This window comes from Propithecus coquereli, unplaced genomic scaffold, assembly GCF_000956105.1.
Source record: "Propithecus coquereli isolate 6110/MARCELLA unplaced genomic scaffold, Pcoq_1.0 Scaffold11, whole genome shotgun sequence".
Classification (NCBI taxonomy): domain Eukaryota; kingdom Metazoa; phylum Chordata; class Mammalia; order Primates; family Indriidae; genus Propithecus; species Propithecus coquereli.
Window position 1 is genome coordinate 7,409,249 of NW_012134969.1, and position 24,099 is coordinate 7,433,347.

At 50.7% G+C, this 24,099-nt stretch overlaps 1 protein-coding gene across 1 annotated transcript in view; it reads right to left on the minus strand.

Annotated features, from left to right (window-relative positions):
• Positions 1 to 5,801: 5,801 nt before the first annotated feature.
• ERICH6B (glutamate-rich 6B) overlaps positions 5,802 to 24,099 on the minus strand; it is a 33,742-nt gene continuing 15,444 nt past the window's right edge. The window contains exons 4-10 of the mRNA XM_012648307.1: positions 21,349 to 21,485; positions 19,783 to 19,844; positions 17,170 to 17,330; positions 13,545 to 13,630; positions 13,227 to 13,379; positions 8,354 to 8,579; positions 5,802 to 5,987 (exon numbers count right to left, since the gene is read on the minus strand). Of these exons, the coding sequence (XP_012503761.1) occupies positions 5,802 to 5,987; positions 8,354 to 8,579; positions 13,227 to 13,379; positions 13,545 to 13,630; positions 17,170 to 17,330; positions 19,783 to 19,844; positions 21,349 to 21,485 (1,011 nt within the window). The remainder of the gene's footprint in view (positions 5,988 to 8,353; positions 8,580 to 13,226; positions 13,380 to 13,544; positions 13,631 to 17,169; positions 17,331 to 19,782; positions 19,845 to 21,348; positions 21,486 to 24,099) is intronic.

Consider the following 24,099-nt stretch of genomic DNA (forward strand, 5'->3'; position numbering starts at 1 on the left):
CTGTCTCAAAAAAAAAAAAAAAAAATAGTAACTTTTTTTGGGTAAAGAGTCTAAGGCCAGCTATTTTATAGAATGAACCATAGCCTGAATGTTCCTGAATTTTCCCATTAGTAAATTCAGAATACCCTAAAATTGCAGGATATACATTATTTTCAGATAACTGGAATATTTGCCAAGATAGATGTTCTGGGCCATAAGAAAAAACAACAAAAAATCCCAAATGTGATCAGCAGTGGTCTCAGCAAGTGGCGATCTCCTCCCCTCCGCCAGGGGACATGTGGCAATGTCTGAAGACATTTTGGTTGGTTGTCGTGGCTGGTGTGTGTGTGCATGTTACCGGTTTCTAGTGGAGAGAGGCCAGGGATGCTGCTGAACATCCTACCGTGCACAGGACAGCCCCACAGCGAAGATCATGCGGCCCCAAATGTCAATGGTGCAGAGGTTGCGAAAGCCTGCTGTGTACAGTAGCAACCTCCTGAGCCCCAGCCCTTGCTGTTCCCTTCACTGGGCTTAGTTACCCTCATACCTGCTGCATGATGGATTTTGCTTGTCTCTTGTCTGTCTCCCCACCCTAATCCTAATGGCAAGCTCCATGGGAAAGGAACTTTGTTTTGTTCATGATCAGCACCTAGAACAGTAATTGCTCAAAGAGTATTTGTTGAGTGACTGTTGCCCGAATCACACAGCCTTCCCCGTGCCATCCCATCACTACCAGGTACTGCCGATTCTCTGTCTCAGACAGTGCTTCAATTCCTTCCCACCTCTGTATTTCCAATGCCATTGCCCTGGGGCAAGGCCCTCATTTTCAGTTCCTTGCTTAGAATATTGAAATATATTTACTGCAAGAGCCCAGCCTTGTAAAGCTTTGAACTCCTGAGGACACGCAGGCTCTCCAGCCTGGTCTCCTTCCTGCTCATCCTCTGTATTTGTCACCATCCTTGAGTGCAAACAAGGGAAAACGTCACTGTCTAACTTGAGCAGGAAAGGACTTTATTGTAAGGATATAGGTAACCCTGGGGCCAGGCCAGAGGCTGGAGAACCAGAAGAATAAGACCAGAAAGCATCACAGGTGCATTTTTATTTTTTTCAAAGCTGAAAGAGTTGATCTAGACTGTCTCCACTGCTGTGGCCTGGGCTGGATTGCTGCAACTTGCTTTCATCTTGGCCAACCTAACCCACCATGAGGGGTGAGTGTGTGTGTGTGTGTGTGTGTGTTTGGTTTTCCAAGTTTTGCATGCTGGAACAGAGGAGGAGGATTTTTCTCTGTGCCGGTTATCAATTTATTGCCTCTCAGCTACAAATTTATCCTTCTTGCCCTACCTTGAGATTCTGGAGCTGGGCCTTGAGAACATTTTTCCTTTGCCAGCTGGTGCAGTGCTAGGCTTGGTAGGGTGCTGGAGGGACACTGTAGGGCCTGGGGAAGGAGTCTTTGTTTCTAGTGTGTGCTTTTCCTTCCTCGTGTTGTCAGCAGAGGCTGGCGGTCTGGTGGCACCCGCTCTCCAGTGAGTTTTCCTGACATCCCAGCGAGAAGCTTCTTGGGAACCAGCTTCTGCCCCCTAGCAGCCACTTCCTATGTGCTAGCTCCACTTCCACAGAGAGAGCTGCACCCTGCTTTTTGCTGTTCAATTCTTAAAGTTCCCTTTTACCCTTTTTAGTATTAACTTGTTATTAGTTCACGTTGCATTTTCCCTGTTCAAATAACCAGTGTGATTTCTGCCCGGACCCTGACTGTTTTTTTGTTTCTGCGGTTGGAGGCAGGGTACTGCCCATTGTGCAATGCTCCCAAGGGTGATTCCTTCCCATAGAGGAGGACTGGGGGTTGGACAGCCAATGAAAGAGACCTGTCCAGTGCATCTCCACATGCCGTGCCCTTAGCGTCTCTGCTACACACCTGGCTCTCAGCATCTCTGCACATGCCTTGGCCTCTCCCTGGAACTCCCAGTGAGTGCAGCACCCCCAGCTCCTCTTCATCCTGCAGCTCAGAAAGGGGCCTCCCACGTCCGCGCCCCTCGTTCCAGGGCCGCCTTCTCCTGTGCTCCACCGCGCTTCCCCCATGAAACAGTAACGCGTTGCTCTGCTGCTGCTCGCTCCTCTGCCTCGGAGTGCAGAGCACGTTCTCAGCACGTGGTGGGCGCTCAGTGTGTGTTTGTTGCATGGTGCAATTAAACACCGAGGCAGCACCCTTTCTGTGGGTGCTGGAAGAGGCCCCATTTGCCTTGGAACATTTACCGATTAATTACTCATCAGAACATCCTTAGGTATAACCTACCAGGTTAGTATCATTGATAAACAGCCCAACTTAATTCATGTTCATTTGGAAGTGCCTTTTTCTGCCAATCACTGAAAATAAAATGACAATGAATGAGGGAGAATTTGTTCCCGCAGGAATGTGGGGCCCTAGGAGGGGTCAGGGGTGTGTGGCAGACAGAGAGCGTGTTATGGGTTCCATTGGGTCCCCCAAATTCATATGTCAAAGTCCTAACCCCCAGTGCCTCAGAATGCAACCTTATTTGGAAATAGGGTGGTTGCAGATGTATTTAGTTACAATGAGGCCATACTGGAGTAGATCACGCCCCTAATTCAATACGATTGATGTCCTTAGAAAAAGTGGAAATTTGACAGACAAACACCCGGGGAGAACGCCATGCGAAGGCTGGAGTATGCTGCCACAGCCACGGGACTGTCAGAAGCTGGGCAGGTCCTTCCCTAGCACCTTCGGAGTGACACGACCCTGTTGACACCTTAGTCTCGGGCTTCTAGTTTCCAGAACTGTGGGGCGGTAAGTTTCTGTTGGTTCAGCCATCTATCTGGTCGGTGGTACTTGCGTACAGCAGCCTTAGTGAACTCATGCAGAGGGTGGGACCTGGAGTTCCACAGTCCTGGCCGTCCGCGTGGCTACTTCAGCACTTCCTAGTCTATGGGATGCTGCGATTTCTTTTTCCTCATAGAAACAGTCCCCGAGTGCTGTGTGACTCTGCACAGCCTCTGATGACAGCAAGTGATAGAAACTGGAAATCTGTATTTCTATGTGAAATCTCTTGTCTTTTAAATGTTTGGCAACAAAATATTTTAAAATGGGATACTATCCAAAGAAAACGCCTCTGCGAGGCTGCCTGTTGACAGCCTCTGCATGGGTGAAATAATGTCAGAAGTTTTGTGCAGGGAGGAGGGTCACGGAGCCGGACTGGCTGAAAATACTAGGAGCCAACATTTATTCGGCTTTACCTACGCCGTCTTGTTTAATCCTCATTGTAACCATGTGAGGTGTGTTCTGTGATCGTCCTGTCTTACACTGGAGGAAACTGAGTCTCAGAGGGCTTCCTGCTCTTCCCAAGGTCGCACAGCTAAGTGGTAGTGCTGAGACCTGAACCGAGGGCCATCTGGGTGCAAGGAGCATGCGCCTTGGATTCCAGGGCAGGCTTCTTCCGGTCCCGCTGCGGTGAGGGGCGGGGGTGGGGCCGGGGATGGCTGCAGGCTTGGCGTGTGCTTGGGGGCTTCTGTTTTGGGTGTGTGGCAAGGATGGGGTTTCCCTGCACACTGAGCACCGGTGCAGCACCAACCGGGCACTCAGACTTTGTGGGTGTGTGAGGGGACGCTGCCGCTGGAGTCGCCTGTGCCGTGTACGGCTCGTCACCTTGCACCGAAGGAGCTGTTGTGTTTCAGGCCACCGCTCACGAGCAAGGGGCGACAGGCAGCAAGGGGCAGGCAGCGGGAGTGACTGTGCGGTGCCCTGACCCTGCCAGCCCCACTGCTCTGGTCCCAGCTCAGCTGTGCGGGGATGGTCTGGGGGTGACGGGACTCGGTGAGGGTTGGCGGCAGGCAGTGGAGGTCATCAAGAAGGCGGCACTCGGGTGCCACAACAGGAAATGGCCCACTAGTAGGCTGAGCCGGAGAAAGGGGTTTCCTATACTGTCTTGGTAGATAAAGTCATCCCGGGAAGTTTAGGGGTGTCCTAGGGAGGTATAAAAGGCACCCTGCGGGGGCTGCCCAACTCAACTCCCCTGTTTCTAGAAACCGCCGCCCCTCCCCATGCTCAGGCATCAGCCAGGAGCCGTGTTTATAAGACAGATCCCTACCCTCTCTTGTCACGCTGGATTGGACCAAGGGTGGTCTCCTCACTCACTCAGGCCCAACCAGAGACCACTGGGGTCTTTTGAGAGAGATGGAGACACAAAATCACAGGAATGAGATGCCTAGAAAACACGTCTCCAGGACAAGGTGAGTGTCACAGAGATGAGACTGTCACTTTCATCCTCCTGAGCTGCAGGCCCCAGGCTCCCACCCTTTCGCGGCCCACTGCATCTCCTATCTGGATCCGTGGTTTGCTGTCCAGGTTACACACTGCCTGTTTCGCTGGCTGCTTGAGCTAAACTGTTAGCAGTGACCAAAAGTCCCAGCTATTGGAGGGAGTTGGCGTGTGGGTCGTGTTGGGCTCCTGGTTTGGAGGACGGGGTACAGGCTGGTGTGGGTTTGCCATCTGGGTTTCTCTCTGCCTTGGCAGGGGTGCACGGGGGTGTTTGTGATGAGGGCGGGGTTGGAGAGAGCCTCAGGCAGGAAAGGAAGCGTGGGGGGTCCAGGCACCAAGCCGTCCCTCCCCTTCCCTCCCTCAGCCTTAGGAAGAGGCACTGTGTTCTGGGGGTGCTGCCCCGGTAGGTGCTGCAAAGCCAGGAGGAGTGGCTGGATTGCTGGAGGCTGACCCATAATTTGTGCCCAGTCAGCAGCAGCTTGGTGGCCGGGACTGGCCTCCACAGCTCCCTGGAATGGGCACTTTGTTGTTCCGTGCAACAAAGCGGAATAAGGACAGTAGCATTTGGAGAGGCCTCGAGCTGTTGCGATGCCCTGGGGTGGGAAGTCATAAAATCCCTGTGTTGTCAGCAGAGTGATGCCACTTTGTAGTCGAGTGGGCTGGAAGGCCAACCTTTACTACCACTTACTAGTATGTGATCCTGGGGAGGTCATTTAACCACTCTGAGCCCCGGCATCCCTGAGAAAAGACTGCGCACGTCACAGAGCCCCATGAGCTAGAACTTGCACAGGGCTTAGCACAGGCCCCGCCTGGGTCACAGTAAACAACAGCAAGTATGGTGAAGAGAAAGGCCCGAGGAACTGGGTGGGGCCGTGCTCTGCAGGCGGAGGGAAGTGTGGACGCTAAGCCTCACCCACGAGATGCACGTTGACAAACACCTCCCCGGAGCTGCCCAGGTAGGAAAGGAAGGGCCAAGCTGATAGTAACTGGAGTGGCACTTGCTTTCTATGGGCCAGACGCTGTTCTAGGGACGGTGTTAAGTAGTTTAATACTCCCAGCTCTGTGGTGACAAGTACTATTTCTAGATCCTTTTTGCAGACGAGGAAACTGAGGTCTAAAGCTATTTGCCCAAGGTCACACAGCCAACACGGGGCAGAGCTAGGCTTTGAGCTTGGAGAGTTAAGGCAAGGACTTAAAGCCACAAAAGACCTTCTGGGTAGTAAGTGACCAGCAGGAACAAGCAGGACGGGTGTCGACGTGCATCGCCCACTGAAGGGACAGCTCGCTTCCAGCGTCAGAGGGGACCGTCAAGGCTTTTCCCAGCCCAGCCACAGATTCTGTCAACGCCCCCTAACCTTTTTTTTTTTTTTTTTTTAAACCCAGAAGTCCCGAATTACAAACCAACTCTCAAAAGACATAATAAACAGGTCTCTGGGGTTGTCCCTGGAATGCCTGGGGACTGTCCCTTCCCAAGACATTCAGTGGATGCCAGAGAAGCCCTGGAAAAATTGGGTGACCACCCGAAAACCAGGGTGGGGACGGCCTTTTCTGTGAGTCACAGTTTGCCTCGTAGCAGCACCTTGGTGGCCTCTGTGAAGGTTTCCAAATCAGAGATAGACAGGAAATGCAGAATTCTACTTATTTTTCCCAGAAGGACCTGGATCTTCCGAGCCACGGGGCTGGGTTCCACCTCCAGGATCGCTGTGTTCTTCATTTCGCTCAGCACCTCCGGGGGGATGAACTGTGGGGATTCAGGGAAGGCTGGGTGAGGGTCGCCGCGCCCTCCGCCCCGCCGCCATCCCAGTCTTCCCTGGAGCCTTCACCCTCCTGAGCAAACCTGTGCTCCCAGCCCTGCCGCCTGCAGTCTTCCTGCTGCTTCCCAAATACACTCACGTGGCCTGTGCTTTTTGTCACATGACTGCGGTGATGTGGGCTGACCCCAAATCAGAGGAAACCAGCTCTGGGCCCTGGCACGGCCTGCCTCCTGAAGGGGCCTATCCTGGGGGACTCGGGCTTCTCTCCTAGGGCTCCCCACCCCCAGGCTGGGAAGAGCCCTGCCAGGGCGGGAGACCTCGCAGCGGTGGCCTGCGAGCCCCACTTCCACCTTGGCCGTGTCTGGGCTTGGTTGGGATGAAGTCCTACCCCAGGGGGGCCACCTCTGTGCCACTTCTGCCTTGGTGTGTAACCTATTGAAGACCGAGAACGGAGTCTCCTGGAGGGGTAAACAATAAAGGACAGTACTCATGTATTCTGTGTCTGTGAGGTGACCAGCTTACGAAGTGTCTGGACAAGGTATCTGTTTACGCCGTACAACACCCGGATCCATCTTACAGAAGACCCTGGGCTCCGGCAACGGGCCGGCATCACCCAGGAAGTGGAGGGGCTGGGTGTGCCGCTGCTCCGTCTGTGCCTGGCTCTGGCCCCTTCCTGGGACTCTGACTGCTGCACTGGTGCTGATCGGCTTCCTCTGGGACCCGCTGGCACGGCTGCCCTCGGCTCTCCAGCTCCCTGGGGCTGTCAGGCCTCCGGGTCTCTCTGCCCACGCCGGCCCCCTCCTCTTGGGGCCCGGCCTCCCTCTCCCAGCCCTCCTCCCTCAGGGGAGCCCCCCGCCATTCCGAGGCCGGCAACCTGGGCCCATGTGCTCTCCGGCCCCAGCTGTGTCCTCTTAGCTGGTCGCTGCTGTGGCAGGAGTGCGAATGGCCACACAGGGACGGGGGCACTGGCCTCCTCTTTATTGGGTGGGCTGCTCTGGGAATCCAGTGTGGGTGAGGATGTTAGGGTGTCATTATTCACCCTGCAAAATAGCAGGCCTTGGCAGGCAGGAAACCCAGGTGGCCAGCTGGGAACTTTCCAAGTTTTAGCACCCAAAGTCCTGGAAAACTCCTCGGACCTGGGCAAACTGGGGTGGCAGGTCACCGCAAGCTACCACATTCCCCTCTGTTCTCTGCTGCTGGGCTGCCTCCTCCATCAGCCCCCCTTCTCCACTGACTCAGCACCCAGGGGACACGCTGTGTCTGTCTCCCCGGGAGGTCCTGCTTCCAGAGGCCTCCAGTGCCTCTCGGGGGCTCTGTAAATGGAGCCTTTGTGTGGAATGGGGGAGAGGGGCTGGGGCAGAACAGGCCTACACAGAACCGGCCTTGCCAGGGTGGCCAAGTCCTCTCCTTGACTCTGGTCTTCGGGAAGGGCCTTGAGAGCCACCTTCGTCCCCCACCTCTGTCAGAACTCCAGGGCCTCCAGACACACCATTTGCAGGGGGTTGAATTGTGTCCCCCAAGGGATATGTCCAAGTCCTAGCCCCCAGTCCCCGTGAATTGACCTTATTTGGAAATAAGGTCTTTGCAGAGGTAATTAAGTTAAGGATCTCGGGATGAGCTCAGCCTGGCTTAGGGTGGGCCCGAAACCCAATGACTGGTGTCCTTATAGGAGGAAGGAGAAGGAGATTTGACGCAGGCCCACAGAGGAGAAGGCCGCGAGGATGGAGGCAGAGACCGGAGTTGCGTGGCCATGAACCAAGGAAGGCCCGCGGCCTCCAGACGCTGGGAGAGGCCAGGAAAGATCCTCCGTTAGCGGATCAGAGGAAGGCGGCCCCACTGATGCCTCGATTTCAGACTTTCAGTCTCCAGAACCACCAGAGAATAAACTTCTGTTGTTTTAAGCCTCCCGGTTTGTGGTCATTTGTCCCAGCGGCGCTAGGAGACAATACACCACTCCGACTTTCCTGCCCGACCTGGGTGGTGCACTTCAGACTCCCAGGTGACCGTTTGTGTGCCGGGGAGGGCGATGAGGGCACAGTGGCAGGGCTGGGGACACAGCTCTCCCCCTCGTTTCTGGCTGAGTATCAAATGAGGTCGTGCATGTTGACATCTTTGGTTTTTTGTCAGGCTCGTAGCCCCAGCTCTCTGAGGATGTCAGTTTCCTCAGCGCCCAACCTCATGGTGCTGGAAAGTTACGTGAATGCCCTTGTACAAGGTTACGCACCAGGTACGTGAAGGTGGCCTTGTTTTTCTACCGATCGGTGTGATTCAGAATGGGGCCCGTCCAAGCAGCAGTGGCCTGGGTGTAGGTGGGCGCCCTGCCCGGCAGAGGTGTGGGGAGTTGCCACCTTACCTTGTACCTGGTGCCCAGGTTGATACAAATCTGCTTGTGTTTGTGAGCAAAGCGGAAGAAGATCTTATCCTGGCTCTGTACTTGTACCTGGATGTACTGGTTGATGCTCAAGGAGATGGGCTTGACCGGGGGTGCGTGAACGTGGATGCTCAGATTCCACCAGTTCCAGGCCCTCAGGCGCCTGTCTTTGCCGAAGTAGTAGCCCAGGTTGGGGCTCAGGCTCAGCCTGGAGGAGAGAAGCATCAGGCAGCTGAGCGCTCAGACCTGAGGCCCCTGCTCTCCTCCCTCTCCCCCTCTGGCTGCAGCAAGGCCCACAGGGTCCTGGTGGCGGGAGAAGTTCCAACACGAAGGCTGACCTGAGACCAGGCACTGCCCTCCAGCCCTGGCCGGCCGCGTCCTCGCTCTCCCTCCCTCTCCTCCTCCTCCTGGTTCTGCCACGCTCTTCCCCTGCCTGGAAAGGTCCCCTGCCCAATGTGACATGCCCGCCCTCTGCTTATCCTTCGGGTCTTAGCTCGGATGTCACCTCCTCAGAGGGGACTCCTGTCCAGCCCCTCTGCTTCCCACCAGGACTCTCCTTGCCACCCCTTGTTAGTTTCCTTCATATAATAGATGCGGTCAATTCTCAATATTCACGGTAGTTACGTTCTATGAAGCCAGATTTGGTGAGTACTGAACCCGTAGCTCGTAGGGGAAATATGAAATATATTAATATATATACACACACACACACACACACACATATCTCACATAGATTATGATCCTAATTCTAAAAACAATCCATCCTGCTAGATTCTGTTTCATTTCACAAAAAGAAGACGAGGCTCACAAGTGTCATGTTCCTTGATAAGAAAGACGTGAAACCGAGGAGGGGGAGGACAGGAAGGTGGGTGTGGGATAAAAACTTACCTAACGGGTAGTGAACACTATTCTGGTGATGGATTCACCCAGGGCCCTGACTTAAGCACTGGACAAGCTACACATGTAATATAAACACTGGCACCCCCTTAATTAATATTTTGAAATAAAAAAATAAAATACTATACAATTACTCAAAAACAAAAAGTATCGTGTTCCAGAACTTTTCCATCGTTTAAAAAAAAAAAAAGGGAAATGTCATGTGACTTGCCTGAGGCTGCCCCACTAACAGGTGCCACAGCTGGGATTCAAACCCCGCCCAGCTGGCCCCGGACCCGAGCTCCTTGCACTATCCTGTCCTGTCCCGGTCTCTGGTGTCCTCTGGTCACCTGGCTGGGAAGGCTGAAATAGGAAGAGCGTGGCCTCGTTCAGTCTCTGCTGAGTGGGGCTGGGGGGTTTCTCTCTCACCCATCCCAGGCCCTGCTCTTGGGGGGCTCGCCTGCCCTTTGAGCCATCCTGTCTTGACACTTCAAACCCACCGTATGCCTCTGGCCCTGGCTTCTGCCTTTCGACTCCCACCTGGACTGTCCCTAAAATCAGTGCCCCTGGGACAGCAACGTCTCGGGGAATCCAGTGAAGGAAGGAAAGGATGCTGAGGGCTGAGTTAGTCAGAGGTAGGGCTTGGGGAGCCGGGGTTACTTTGACACGCTGCCACGGCTTGTCTGGGCCGGCCGGGGCCCAGCTGCGGGCAGCCTTGCTCACCTCCAGTAGGGAGGACTCCCATCACTCCCCAACCCCAGATCCTCCTGTTCTTCCCACTGGACAAAGAGCGAACTCCTCAGCCCCTTCACCACTGGGCTTCAGCCTGTCGGGCCTCGTTCCCCTTTACCTAAGCGAGAGGCTGTGTGCACAGTGATGGATTAAACCTGGGCTCTGGAGCCAGACCCTCTAGGTGCAAAGTCTGGTGGTGCCACTTTCAAGCTGTGTGACCTTGGGCCAGTTACTTAACCTCTCTATGCCTCAGTTTTCTCAACTGTAAAATGCAGATAATAATAGTACTTTACTCATAGGGTTGCGTGAGGATTAAATGCCTATACGTAGCAATAACTCAGAAAACATTCGAGTTTCCTTATCATCACTGGTGGGGAGGAGGGCAAGAGGAATCGTCTTATCTCACCCCCTCACTCCGTAGGGAGTAGATCCCAGCTGGCTTTTAACCCTTACACAGCTCCCACCAGCCTTCTCGCACTAGGCTGTCCCCACTCCCTGGGAGGTCTGCTCTGCCTGGGGGTGCCAGGCTCTGGGTAGGGCTCCCATAGGGAGAAGGGATCTAGAACACCCAGAAATGGTTGAGCTGGGAGGCCTCTGCTCAGAGGATGTGAAAACCCTGAACTGTGGAGTGGGTAGAACCCACCTCCCCGGGACTGCGGGTTGAGGCCTCCCCGTGTGGGCCCATGAAGCCAGTTGGGGGCCTGGTCTGAGATTCCTCGGGCTGACAGCTGGGGCGGTGCTGGGCTCTAGTTTCCACACACCCGGCAGATGACTAAATCCTTCACGGAGAAGCTCTCTGTCAGTGCTGAGGAAATTTCTAGCAGTTAGGGTCGAGGGCCCCTGGTCAAGCCGCTTTGTGTTCCCAAAGGACTCAGAGGGTCTTTTGCACAGAATCTCCTGGTGACAATGGGACTACAGTCTTGATGATGAACTCCCTCAGGGACCAAGTCCTTCCTCTATGGGCCACTTTTTCTCTGGCGCAGCTGCCCCTGGGGAAGGAAGCAGCCTGTGGGTGGGATGCCTGTTCAGGAAGAGGGTCTGGCCTTGTGGTATGACATCTGGGGGCGGTGGGTGTCGGGGGGATACACGTGGACAGTGTATCTCCCACCCAGGTGCCTGTGTGCAGGGACTGAGGGAGGGGCTTCCCTCCTCAGCCTGGCCAGCTTGGCCATCTGTCCAGCACCAAGAAAGAAGGGCAAGAGAGACATCAGTGACACCACTGGGGGCCTCTCCTACTGGGGGGCAGCCGGGAGTGAAGAAGGAGAGACAGAGGCTGCTCAGTGGGGGCCAGGGAACACACAAAGACAGGGTGAGTTTGGAGGCCCCAGTGGGTGGCCCGGGCCCTGGCCTGTGTCCCTGTGGGCAGGACACTGCACGGGCCATTTGCTGAGATTTGTGAGGCCCACTATGAGCCTAACGGATGAGCTTGGAACACGGGAAGCCTCCGAAGTGTAAGCCACCCTGTTTTCTGCAGCGGAGGAGCTTAGGGTCAGGAGGGAAAGCTGCCAGTGTTTCTCCCACTCTCAAAAACACGTGAGTCATGGTTCGCAGAGTTTCTGAAATTCCTCCAAGGGCAGAAAGGCAGCAGGTTCCAAAGGATGAGATGAGAGATGAGAAGTCAGGGAGCCCCGGACCATGCGCTGGCGACAAGGCTGGTGCCAGCGTCCTAGAAACAAGGCTGTTCTGGGACCAACAGACTTTAAACCACTGGTCACTGCCGCCCCCAGGACAGGACACCTGGGCCATTTCCTCATGAAGTGGAGGCGTTTCCAGGGCCCTAGCAACAGTCTGGGGTGTCAGCACACTGGGGAGGCCAAGGCATGGCTCCCTGTGGATCTGGGTCCCTGTCTCTAGCTTACAGCCCTGAGAGGGTGCCACACCCCTGGGGGACAAGGGCAGGGCCTGTCACTGGGGCTCCTGGCATCACCCTTTTCCACAGCCTTAAAGGCACAAAGGCACAGTAGAGGGCATTGGCCGGGGCGCCCACACCTGGCTGAGCCACAGAGGCATCTGGAAATTGTTTAAAGAACACAGGTCTCCAGGCCCTACCCCAGACCTACAGAATCAGAGTCTTGGGTCGAGGGAAGAGTCAGCCCTTACCTTGACTCTGAGCATCACCCTTCCCCTTGGGTTTTGCGGGGCTGAGATTCAGGGATAAGGTGCGGTATCTCTTACACGTTATTTGATAATTTTTAAAAAATGCTTTATTTTAGGGTGAGTCAAAATGTCATAAAACTTCTTGCCCGTAATTTCATGTATGCCTCAGAGCAAGTGACTTAGCATGTTCTCTGAACCTAAGTTTCCTCATCAGTAAAATGAAAGTGCTTTTTAGATTTCCCCAAGGGCTCCCCTGGCCCTACAATTGAGAGTGTTAGGAAGAGGAGGCCCTGCTGTAAGTCCCAGATCCTACTACAGATGGTTAACTGTGTTTCTGGTCCCACTCCCTGTGCTTCCTGCACCCAGGACCTTGGTGCACTTTACAGACAGCGGCGTTTTCTACACAAAGGGTCCTCATACGGGCAGATACCTCCAGAACAAAGGAGTGCATCAGGAAATGGTATCTAAAAAGATGCATAGCAGAGAAAATATTTTAAAAAACCAGGGCCTAGGAAGTGAAAATACTTTTTTTGGAATTAAAAAAAAAAAAAAACAACAAAACAAATTTGGCTTTGACTATCGAGAAGAAAGTATAACGTTGATCCAAGATAATAGATGTCTCCTGGGCCATGGCCATTTAGAAGAGAAGGCGAGGGGACATCCTGAAAAGACAGCACTTACCTCTAAGAGATGGAGAAATATTTTGAAGTGACTGAGTTACCTCGAATCAGTGAGATAAAGCTTTTCACCATGACCAGAAATGGGAACTTAAGAACTAAGTTCATTTGTCAGGAGATACTTAGAAGTTGCCCTTTTGACCGTAGAATCTGTATAGAAGGCACGTGTCTCCAAAGCCCTCCCCAAACCCTCCTGCCTGAGATATCAGGTCTTTCTAAGGTGATGCTCGCAAGGGCTGACTCTCAAGAGGTGTTTAGGAGACAAAGCCGTAGACTGTGGTGGCTGTGGGCCCTCGATTGTGGCTCCGCCCATGGGAAGGCAGTGGTGCAATGAGGACATTACTTCTGCTCCGGTCCACCATGGCACCACGCCCATTTCCCACACTGTGGGTCAGAGACAGGGAGGGAGGCCACGTAGACGGGGCATCAAACTCTCCCCACACTGCTTCCCCACCGGCAGGGCCCCCGCTTACCAGATATCTCCGTTTTCATCATAGAAGGTGGCATGGCCAGAGTTGTTGATAAGGCCCCGGACCCACCCTTTCGTACTGTCTTCCAGAATGATGTACGTGAACTTTTTGGCTTTCGTGCAGAAGATGAGCATAGCCAGGTTCCCTGATGGGTAACTGGGAGACGGTTAAGGCATAAGCAGTCCCTTGGGACCCCCTGGGAAAGACAGGGCCCTGCAGAGGATGCAGGCTTCTGTGAAACCCCCCAACCCAGCCCTGAATCACAGACTTTTTCGGTGCCAACATATGTCGACATGAGCATCCCTGTTCTCGACTGGATACTGTATCTGGCCTGTCCCATCAGGAAAGAGAATTTGGAAGACATTCTCACTGGGGTAGAGAACTAATTTTCCATCACCTTGATGCACCTGGGAAGAAAAGACAAGACAATGAAAAATGCAGAACGTGCATGGTCACCATGATGTACAACAGATCTCTTCAACTTGCCCAACTGAAATTTTATATCCTGTGATCAGTATCTCCCCATTTCCCCTACTCCCCAGTCCTTGGATACTCTCTGCTTCTACGAATTTGATTTTTTAAGTCTTATAGTATTTGTCTTTCTGTGCCTGGCCTATTTCACTTAGCGTAATGTCCTCCAGGTTCATCCACGTTGTCACAAATGACAGGATTTCCTTCCTTTTTAAGGCTGAATAGTATTCCTTGGTGTGTATGTAGTACATTTTCTTCATTCATGCTTCCTCTGATGGACACTTAGGTTAAAGAGTGCTTTTAAAGACAGCACGGTTGGTTTGTCCTGGGGGCTGTAGGAAGTGTCCAGATGGTTCTCATGGGAGAGGGTGTTTGTAGTTCACTCAAAAGCCAGAATTTCTCAAGATGCTTTCTGCTTGTCAAATTCACCTGTCACGTAATGACATTTTTCTGATGATAAGGACCTTATCTATGTGCAAAGCAAAAGCTCTGACATAGAGCTGAAGTTGGTACATTTTCTCTCCCTGGGAAATATACAATACACGGCATGTTTAAAAGCCTGAAATTCACTGCCATCTGCATGGGGACAGAGTATGAGGCTAAGAACTGTAAGTTAAGAGAGAAGAGACTATGTCTCTGGCCCTTTCTTCAGTTCTACTAGAGGAAAAGCAGTGGCTCCCAGGCGGGACCCTGCACTGTGCCAGAGCTGCGTCTGCGCTCCCACGGGCTGCCAGAGAGCCGCTGGGCCCTGGGTGGGAGGGGCTGGATTGCACCTGACCACCAGCACACACTTACAGACACCGCTAGTGGACTCAGCAAACAACCTGGAATTTATTGTCCGTTTGTAAAACAAACAGAAACAAATGCCCCAATTCCTGTCATACCTCATGGGCCCTTGGTGCAGCCTGACATGAGTGGGCTAGGAAGGCTCTTCTGCTTGGAGATCTTGGTGACAACCTTCTCCCAGCTGCAGGGAGGACATTTTAGACTGGGAGGCTGGGTGGGCGCAGATGGTGCAGGTGCAAAAGCTCTGAGGTAGGGCAGGCCATGGAGTGTGGGAGGGACATGGAGTTAGCCAAAAAGCAAGTATGGGTTTCTTTCATTTACTGCAAGTGAGGCCAGGGAGGTGAGAAAGCTGAAGATTCTACATGAGGGCTCCCAGCACCGTTACCATTGTCTGTTACAACCCGGAGAACTCCTCTGTCCATAGGAACTCTGACTGGTCCCACTGACACTCCTCCATGCAGACCCAGGAGAGGACGGAATACTGAACTTCCCGTTCCTTGTCTGGAGGCCAGCAGAGTCCGTACCTTGGTAACAGTGTCAGTTTCCTACTCTCTTCCACTTTTCCTGCAAGTGAGGCCACTCTCATCACGTTAAGACGTTCAATTGCTTTTCCTCTTAACGTAGACTCTTTCCCTTTCCCCCTGGATACATAGCAGGAGTACATTTCCCAGCTCCCCGGCAGCTAGTGGGGTCATGTAACTCGTTCTGGTCAATGGAATTTAAGCTTGGACCCTGGCTTTACTTCTTGTCCATGCAACTGGACACAAACAACTCCAAGATGGTGGAGATACATGACGAAAGGGCCCAGAGGCCCCCCCCTTGGAGGAGAGCACTCAAAAGAGCTACAACATTCAAAATTGACATGATGTGAGCAAGAAACACACATCTGTTTATGGAGCCATTAGCTTTGGGAAGCATTTGTTTCAGCAGCGAATGAGCATTATCCTGACTAATCCAGGCTTTGTGTCCTTGAGGCAGTGGCTTCACCTGACCTGGGCACCCAAGCTGACTCCCTGTCCCTCCCTCACTTGCTCGTAGCTATCCTTGAGGCCCTGAGGCCTTTGCACTTGTTGGCTCTGCCTAGAATGCCCTTTCCCCAGGAATTTCCATGGCTCACTCCCTTATTTCATGTGGGCCTAGGCTCCAATGGCACTTGGCCCAATCAGCTGTCCCCGATTGCCCTATAGGTGTGAGAACAACTCCTCTCTTTGCCTGACATCTGGGGGGCCCCCTTTGCTGCTTTTCCCCCATGGCGCCTAACAATAGCTGACGTAGCCTTGTATAGTACATTGGCTCTCTCCTCACCTGGAACGCACACTCTGCAGGAACAGAGGCTTTGTTTTGTTCACCTCTGTACCTCCAGCACCTAGAAGGTGCCTGGAGCATAGTATGTTCTGAATACATAATTACCGAAGGCATAAAGTCTAATGCATCTTTTTAATTCCCACCTTAATACCTCTTTTTTGAACTTCAGACCTGATTATTAGCTCGCTTTCAATGACCCCAACATTTTGGGACTTGTTTTCGTTTATGACTCTATAGTATCAGTCTTTATAAATATGGCACACGATTGATTTTTTTATAGGCTTCATTTTTTTAGAGCAGTTCACAGCAAAATTGAGTAGAAAGTACAGAGGTTCCCATGTACGCACAGCTTCCCTCACTATCAACGTCCCACGGCAGACTGGTGTGTTTGCTATAATGGATGAACCTACGCAGATGCACCACCATCACCCACAGTCCATGGTTTACATTAGGGTTCACTCTTGGTGTTGTACATTCTGTGGGTTTGGACAAATGTAGAATGACACATGTTCCACCATTGTAGAATCATACAGAAGAGTCTCACTGCCCTAAAAATCCCCTGTGTTTCACCTCTTCATCCCTCCCTCCCTCTCCCACACCCCTGGCAACCACTGATCTTTTTATAAACTCCATAGTTTTGCCTTTTCCAGAATGTCACCTAGTAGGAATCATTTGGTGTGTAACCTTTTCAGATTGGCTTCCTTCCCTCAGTAATATGTGTTTAAGATTCCTACATGTCTTTTCATAGCTTGACAGTTCATCTCTTTTTAGTGCTGAATCATATTTCATTGTATGAATGTACTATAGTTTATCCATTCCCTGTGTGATTGATTTTTGATATGGGTTCTAATTTATTAGAAGATGGACCTATAACCTATATATTTTTTCTTTTCTTTTTTTCTTTTTTTTTTTTAGAAACAGGGTCTTGCTATGTTGCCCAGGCTGGAGTGCAGCTGCTATTCACAGGCACGATCATAGTGTACTGTATCCTTGAACTCCTGGGCTCAAGTGATCCTCCCGCCTCGGCCTCCCGAGTGGTTGGGACATAGGTGCGCCACTGTGCCTAGCTGGGACCTATATATTATAATCTATACACATGAATAATATATATACATTTCCTTTATTTCATTTCCACCCCCATCCAATTGCTGACTATAGGCCCTGTAGGCAGAAGAATCCCAACAAATTCTAGCAAACATCCTCATCAATTAGCCAGCAACCTCCACACACGGGTCTACCTCTATACCCTGGATACATTTATTGTTGCTTGTGCTCACACTGTGTATTTGTCCTTGACAGCTCTCTGATAAGGTGTGTGTGTGCCTCACCTGAGCCAAAAAAAAGTCTGTGCAAAGTAAAAACACCAGTGCACTGTCGCACCTACCTTTGTACTCTCCTTTATCCATTCCGTATCTAGCTCTTCTTTCTTCTTGCGCCGAACGATACGTGGAGGTTTTTTGCTTTCTTCTTCTGGCTCGGACTCCTCAGATGGTGGCGGTTGCGTCGATAAATGAAAGGTAAAAACGTCTCCCGACTTCATATGTGCTGTTCAGTCCAATGACGGGATTAAATAAGATTTTGGTGGAAAAGAGAAAGGAAACTTAGATCTATCTCTCTTAAGGTGCCCAAGGAAGTTTGAGGGCTACTGGAGGGCTGCCCGGTAATTGAGAGAGCAAGACCTTTGAAAGGGGGAAATGCAAGGGTTGGAATTCCAGCTCACTCTGCCTTGTCATTCATTCACTCAACACATATTTATCAAGGGCCTACTGTGTGCCATCCCAGTGCTAGATGCCTGATGCGACGGTGGAGACCACCCAGTCCAGACGTAGGGGTGCGACAGGATGATGCCATGATGTGCCACCTACAACGTAATGAGCCAAGTGCTTATCCAACCAACAGCGTGGCTGTTAATTGAAAAAGCAGCCTAAAGTGGGGAGTTGTCACAAAAAAATGGAACATACTTGGACGTTATTGTAACTTAGAACATAATTGTATACGAACATGCCATTTAAAATGCAGGGCAAGATCTTCCTTTTGAGTGCAGGTCTGATAGCTGTGACTCTATGATCATTTTTGCTCAGATCACACCCATCATTTATCATTTATCATCTTCGGTTTTGGCAGTTTCAAAATATCTAAATGTAGAATCATAGAATTTTGAAAAATAGATTTCTACGCATTCCCCAATCTTTTGTGTATGTTTGTTCCACATCTAATTCACAGCAGTTTCTTTAAAAGCTCTTTTCTTATTGAGGTTTAAAAAATATTCAATTTTGTTTTCATAGCAACAAGTTTCTTTTTATATTTATTTTTGTCCATTTTTATGACAATTGAGTTTTGGAACTAAACTAGTAAGGACACCTGCTCCATGTGTCACAGCAGTGGGATCTACAGAGGCCGAAGCATGGAGAGGAGCTTCCAATTGTGGCATCAGCCGAATGTTCTTGGTGGGAGTGAGGATCTCTGCAAGGAGCAGCTCACTGAAGGGAGATCTGGGTGTGCCAATACTGGGCTCACAGCACGGAACTTAACCAGGCTCTGAAGCTGAGAAGACTTTTGACGGAAGGTGAGTCTCTGACATGCCAGGGGGCAGTCCTAGCATAGTCTCCGTGTGGGTGAAGGGTAGAGTGGGAACGGGTTGGTGGTGACAAATGATTCAGGAAAGGCAAGCAGGGCTAGATCATTCATTCATTCACTTGCTCAATAAATATCTGTTGTGTACCTGTGTGCCAAGAACCGTCCTAACTCTCAGGGACGTTACAGTCCCTGCTGTCTCAGGGGAGACAGATGCAAAACAAGTGAACAGATAAAAATGCGATGTGTCAGGTGGCTGTGAGTGCTCTAAAGCAGCGGTCCCCAACCTTTTTGGCACCAGGGACCATTTTCATGGAAGACAATTTTTCCACAGACTTGGTGGGAGGGAGATGGTTTTAGGATGATTCAAGCGCATTACATTTATTGTGCACTTTTTTTCTATTATTATTGCATTGTAATATATAATGAAATAATTATATGACTCACCATAGGGTGGGGACCCTTGCTCTAAAGAAAAACTGAGCAGGGCAAGAAGGATGGAGAGCGATGCGCGTGCGTTCATGTTTGTGTGTGTGTGCAGGTGAGCACTGGCTTATAGAGGGTAGCCAAGAAAAGTATTTCTGAGAAGGAAACATTGAACCAGAGGCCTGAATAAAGTGAGGGAGCAGCCACAGGGATACTGGAGCCCAGAATGTTCTAGGCAGAAGGAGCAGCAAGTACAAAGGCCCTGTGGCAGTGGATGCTTGGCCCTTCGATGAGCAAGAAAAAAGTCAGCGTGTATGAAGAAGAAAAATTGAGAGCCTTCTAAGTCGTAAGAGGAGTGCGGACATTTTCTTGGAGGCAATGGAGGGCCAGTGAAGGGTTTTTAAAAGATTATGCTGGAAACAATGTGAACAAAGGACTGAGAGACAAGAAGGTGGAAGTCAGGGAGACAAGAATTCCAGGGGAGAGATGAAGGTATCTGAGCCTTGGATGCCTTAAAATGGGAAAATGCTATCTACAGACACCTATGGGGTCACTGTGAAATAATGCATGCATGGTGCTTAGTGCCTGCCACCTAGTAGAAGGTCGATATATCTGTGTTCTTCTCAAAAAGAGCTTTGCATTTTGATGGTTCATCATACAAGTTGCGCCATGTTCTCCCTGTTCTTTTCACCAGCCTAGATGGTTCTGAACCCCCCTATAGCATCCCCTTCATTCCATAGGGCTGAACCATCATGGTAATTCCCTACTTTTTTGTCTATTCTCCTCCCTCCCAACCAAGGGACAAGCCACTGAGGTCTTAGGCTTGGTCTGTTATGCTCAGTGTTTCATCCCTGGCAGCTAGGACTGTACCAGATCAGGAGGCACTCGAGTGAACGAGCTTTCCCATTTCCTATGATACCTCCTCTACAGAACACGCAGAAGGTGACGTGGACAGGAGAGCCAGGCATGGGGTGGGAAATGGTAGAGTGGAGCTTACCTTCTCGTTTCCTCTTGATCCCCAGGATTGTTTCCTTGTATTTTTTATAATTTTTCTTCAACCTAAAAGGAACATGAATCATATTTAAAAGCCAAGACTCAGTTCCTACACATCATGTTACACAGCGCAGATGGTGCTAGAGCCTGCTGAGTCTTTGACATGGGTGGACAATTGAGCCATGGATCTGCCTCTGAGCCAGCTTTCCTTCCAGGAAATGCTTGGGAGTAAAGGATGGCACCTGGTGTCAACTCAGGGCATCCCTCCTGGTCTCTAACTGACCTTCAACCTGGGCACATGGCTGACCTCAAAACACTTCCAGATGAATTCAACAATGGTCGTCTTGGGGGCTAGGGACAGGGCAGGGAGGTCCAAATGCAAGTGTGGCTCTGTGAGTTGGCTCATGAAGCTTGATTTTCCATGGCTTGTCCACATCCCAGTGAGGGTTACATCTGGAAATAGCTTGGAAAAACAGCACTGTCTGTGAACTGGACAGAGCCACTTAAAACCCCTTTACTGTAGTAGGACATTTTCAAATAGCCTCACTCAAAATGATTTATCATGAGAGGCACCTAAGACACAGCCTCTCAAAATGATCCAGCCCTTTCCCCCTCTCATGTCAGTATTCAAAGTGAGTTATCCTGACATATCAATGACGTGGGCTGTTTTACTTCCAAATAAGGGTGGTCTACAGGGTGGCTATGTTTTCTGATTCTCAGATCAGAGCCCCTTTGCAAGGGAATGTGCCAGAAAGAGTGAGCTTCCCAGGCTTCACTGGGTCTGAGAAGGAGGTCTTTGACATGACAGAATTTAAGTTCTTAGATCAGATTCCTTGAAGAGAACATAATAATTTGACCCCTAGCACCCCAGGAAGTGGACGTGCTTTGCTGGGAAGGGCTGCACTGTTTCGGCTTGCAGAGAGCAGTGGTTTACTATTCATACGCTAGAAGCAATAGGGGAACTTGAGAATGAGATCTTCATGGCCCATGTGCACCAAATGTCATTCATTTTATTTGCAGGCACTTCTAATGGAATTGAAGCAGTTACCTAGCCTATCTGTACTTGTGAAAAAATAAAGACCAAGGAGTGGGATGGGGTGGAGTCCTCCCCTTCCAGCTGAGAGCAGGATACCAAAGGCAGACAAGAGTTAAACTCCAGTGAGGAGATCCAGCCAGAGGCAACCAGAGCCCTTTTGGGAAGGGCAGGGTGTTCCTCCCTTGGCATTTTGCCCACCTTTGCAAGCAAATGGGAGCCACATGGGTTAGCTCCTCAACAGCAGAGGCTCCGGGGCACACACTACTCTACCTCTAGAGCCTGGATTAGTGCATGGTAGGTGTTTGGGAAATATGTTTTGAGTGCAATCAAGTTAGACTGAGCCTCTGCTAGAGGCTCCTGACCCCTGGATCTTACACTTGCCCTGTGCCCGGCCTGTGCCTGCTCCTTGATCCAGGGGACCTGCCTGGCCCTGCCTTTGTTCTTTCCTTGGTGGCCCAATTCACACTTTCCCTGCTGCCACCTCTAGCTTACGTGAACCCACTGATCAATAGCTCGATCTCTCTAGTTACTTACAGAATTCCCAGTTTCCTTCCGTTGTCCCTTTCCAGTAGCCTAGACGGGGGAACGTCAATATCCTCTTCTAGTTCATTGCGAGCAGCCATTTCTCTGACTATTGTCTTAAATATTGCCTGATAGGAGCTGTCGAGAAACTACAAAAAGTACCAAAGAATGAAATATCCAAAAAATGGGAATTAATGATTCATTAGTTAATCACTTTTCTGATTCCCAAAGGTACCAGATGACATTTCAACATGTTATTCAAAAAGCCCACAAACAGTGGGAGAGCAGAGTGGTGGACAGGAATTCTCTGAAAGAGTCTTTCTGTTATCATCGTACCCTCTTCCTCCTACTGGTTCCTTCAAGAATTTTTTAAAAATATCAGTATGCCAAAAAATCTTTGGAGAACATAAATTATCTTGTTTTTCCCAGTGTGGAGATAGCTACAGAACACAAAAATGCTTTAAGAGCATGCGTATCAGGTTTCCTGTGTTCCACAAATGGCCAAGCTCCCACTGGGGGCTGTTTATCCAATGTGAAGGGCGAGTCTTCGGGAGGCAGCGTAGCACCTGGCACGTCATCACAGTGGACAGTTCCACCTTTAAAGATTCTTCCAAAGTAATAATGTTACAAGCTGCCTTTGTCTTTTGTAAATTTGGTCATTCTATCCCAAGTCTGTGCTGCTTACCCAGAGGGACCCATCGGTGGGGCCTCTCAAGAGTTTCCTTTTTGGATCCCTCTTTGGTAGGAAGATCGGCTTCCTAAGGAGGAAAGCCAGGGATTGGTCATGTAGCCGATCCCCTGATCACCTACAGGTTTAGGTTTTTATTGCTGTTGTTCAATGTGTGATAAAAGAATAGAATACTATGGATTCATTCGCCTCCCGTAGTGAGTGAAAGACCAACATATGCAGAGTGGCAGGCGACCTGGGGCAGGTACGTGAATATGGCTTGTGGCTGGCTGGTGTTTCTAGGTTGGGGGAAAGCTGGGGTGCTGTAGGGCTGGATTGCATGATCCCAGCCTCTGTACCCCTCCACTCCCCACTGCTCGAATCAGTGCTTCAGGGCAGGTCGAGGCTGAGGCCCTGGTTGTCCCCGTTCCAGCCTCTAAATTCCTTATCGTTGACTATCCCTCCTTTGGAATGGAGTGACTTTCTATTTGCCTAGGCCAGTCACTATCTCATTTGCATTTTAAGTTCTGTTCAACAAAAAATATGGTGTCCACTGCGGTCTACTAGAGAGTGGACCCAAGTGGGTGGGTCTAGTTGACATTTTCGTCCCATGTGGGCTATGCTACCCCATTCTATTAGGCCAGCACGTGTGACCTCCTAAAGGGTCATCCTATTCCCTGTCCAGCCTTAGAGTAGAACGAGCCACATCATCTTGGTAGGTGTATTGGGCATCTCGGTGATGAGGTCTCCCATGCCAAGAGGCCTCTCTGGGTGAATCTCTGGTTCTTGCAACCAAAAGAATTTGCATAGCAGGGTTTGTGATGCTCCAGTGTGTCATAGCAATGAAAATGATAGTGAACTGATAAAGCAAATGAGTCGAGTTGTCAGAAAAACCACTGTATGGGCTGATAACCCCCATCCACCCAGGAGGGCTTCAGCTCCCTCTCCCTAGTTGGTACCCCAGTGGTTTCTGGAATTCCCTCGAAAAGTGCCTCAGGAGTTCACACGAACAAGTTTTGCAGCTGCAGTTTCCTCGTGGCATCCACGCCATTCCTCTTCTCTCACTCTGGCCCTGCTTGTCCACATCTACTGCCTGCCAAGTGGCTTGGAGAAGGGCTGCTTCCCCAAGCTGTATTACTGCGTGTCATGAGAATGCCGGTATCGGTGCCACGAGTGCTGCCTCAGTATCCTAAGTGTCCACTCCTCGGGGGACAGAGTGGTATAAATATCACCGGGAAAGGACCCCCCAACTCTGTGCCATACTTGTCACCTGGACTCTGGAGCTGCACTGCTGGTGTCCAGAGTGTCACAATGTGAAACTGACTAGTTTTCATAGTGACTGGTCTTCACACCCTAACCGCAGGGCTCTGTTCCCATCTATGGCTTTTTCATAAGAAACAAGACATGATTTCATCCCCTCCCACCACTTTTTTCTGGATTCCCCTCAAAACCCCTCTCCCCACTAACTGCAAACCAAAAGCTTCCAGGCTCATGTGGAAAAACGAACTAACACTGGCATGCTTTTGTGTGGTTGGGGGGAAGGGGGTTTTGTCTACCTGCAGTAGTCAGACACAAATGCCCTTATTAATTTAATAAGATGTCCGTATTGAAGGAGGAAAGCTGGACATGGAAACATGCATAGAGGGAATATGATGTGACTAGACACTGGGAGAAGACAGACATCTACAAGCCGAGGAGAGAGACTAGGCCAGATCCTTCCCTCACAGCCCTCAGAAGGAGCCAACCTTGCCAACACCTTGATTTCAGACTTCTGGCCTCCAGAACTGTGACACAATCAATTTTATTGTTTAAGCCACTCAACCGGTGGCACTTAGTTACAACAGGCCTTAGCAAACTAATACAGATGCCAAATCAAAATCTTTAGCCAAGAACTTTCTCCTAGGACCTAGGTTGCTTATTTCCAGTTTTCGATTGGACTTCATCTGGGTATCTTATAGGAACTTAAAACTCATTGTATACCAAACTGAACTTGCTACCTTACCCTACAAATAAATGTGCCCTTCTTTTCCTCTCCAGCCTCCTAGGCTGTAGAGCAGAATTTCCCCTCTGTCATGGCAGGTGCACTGGGCACTGCC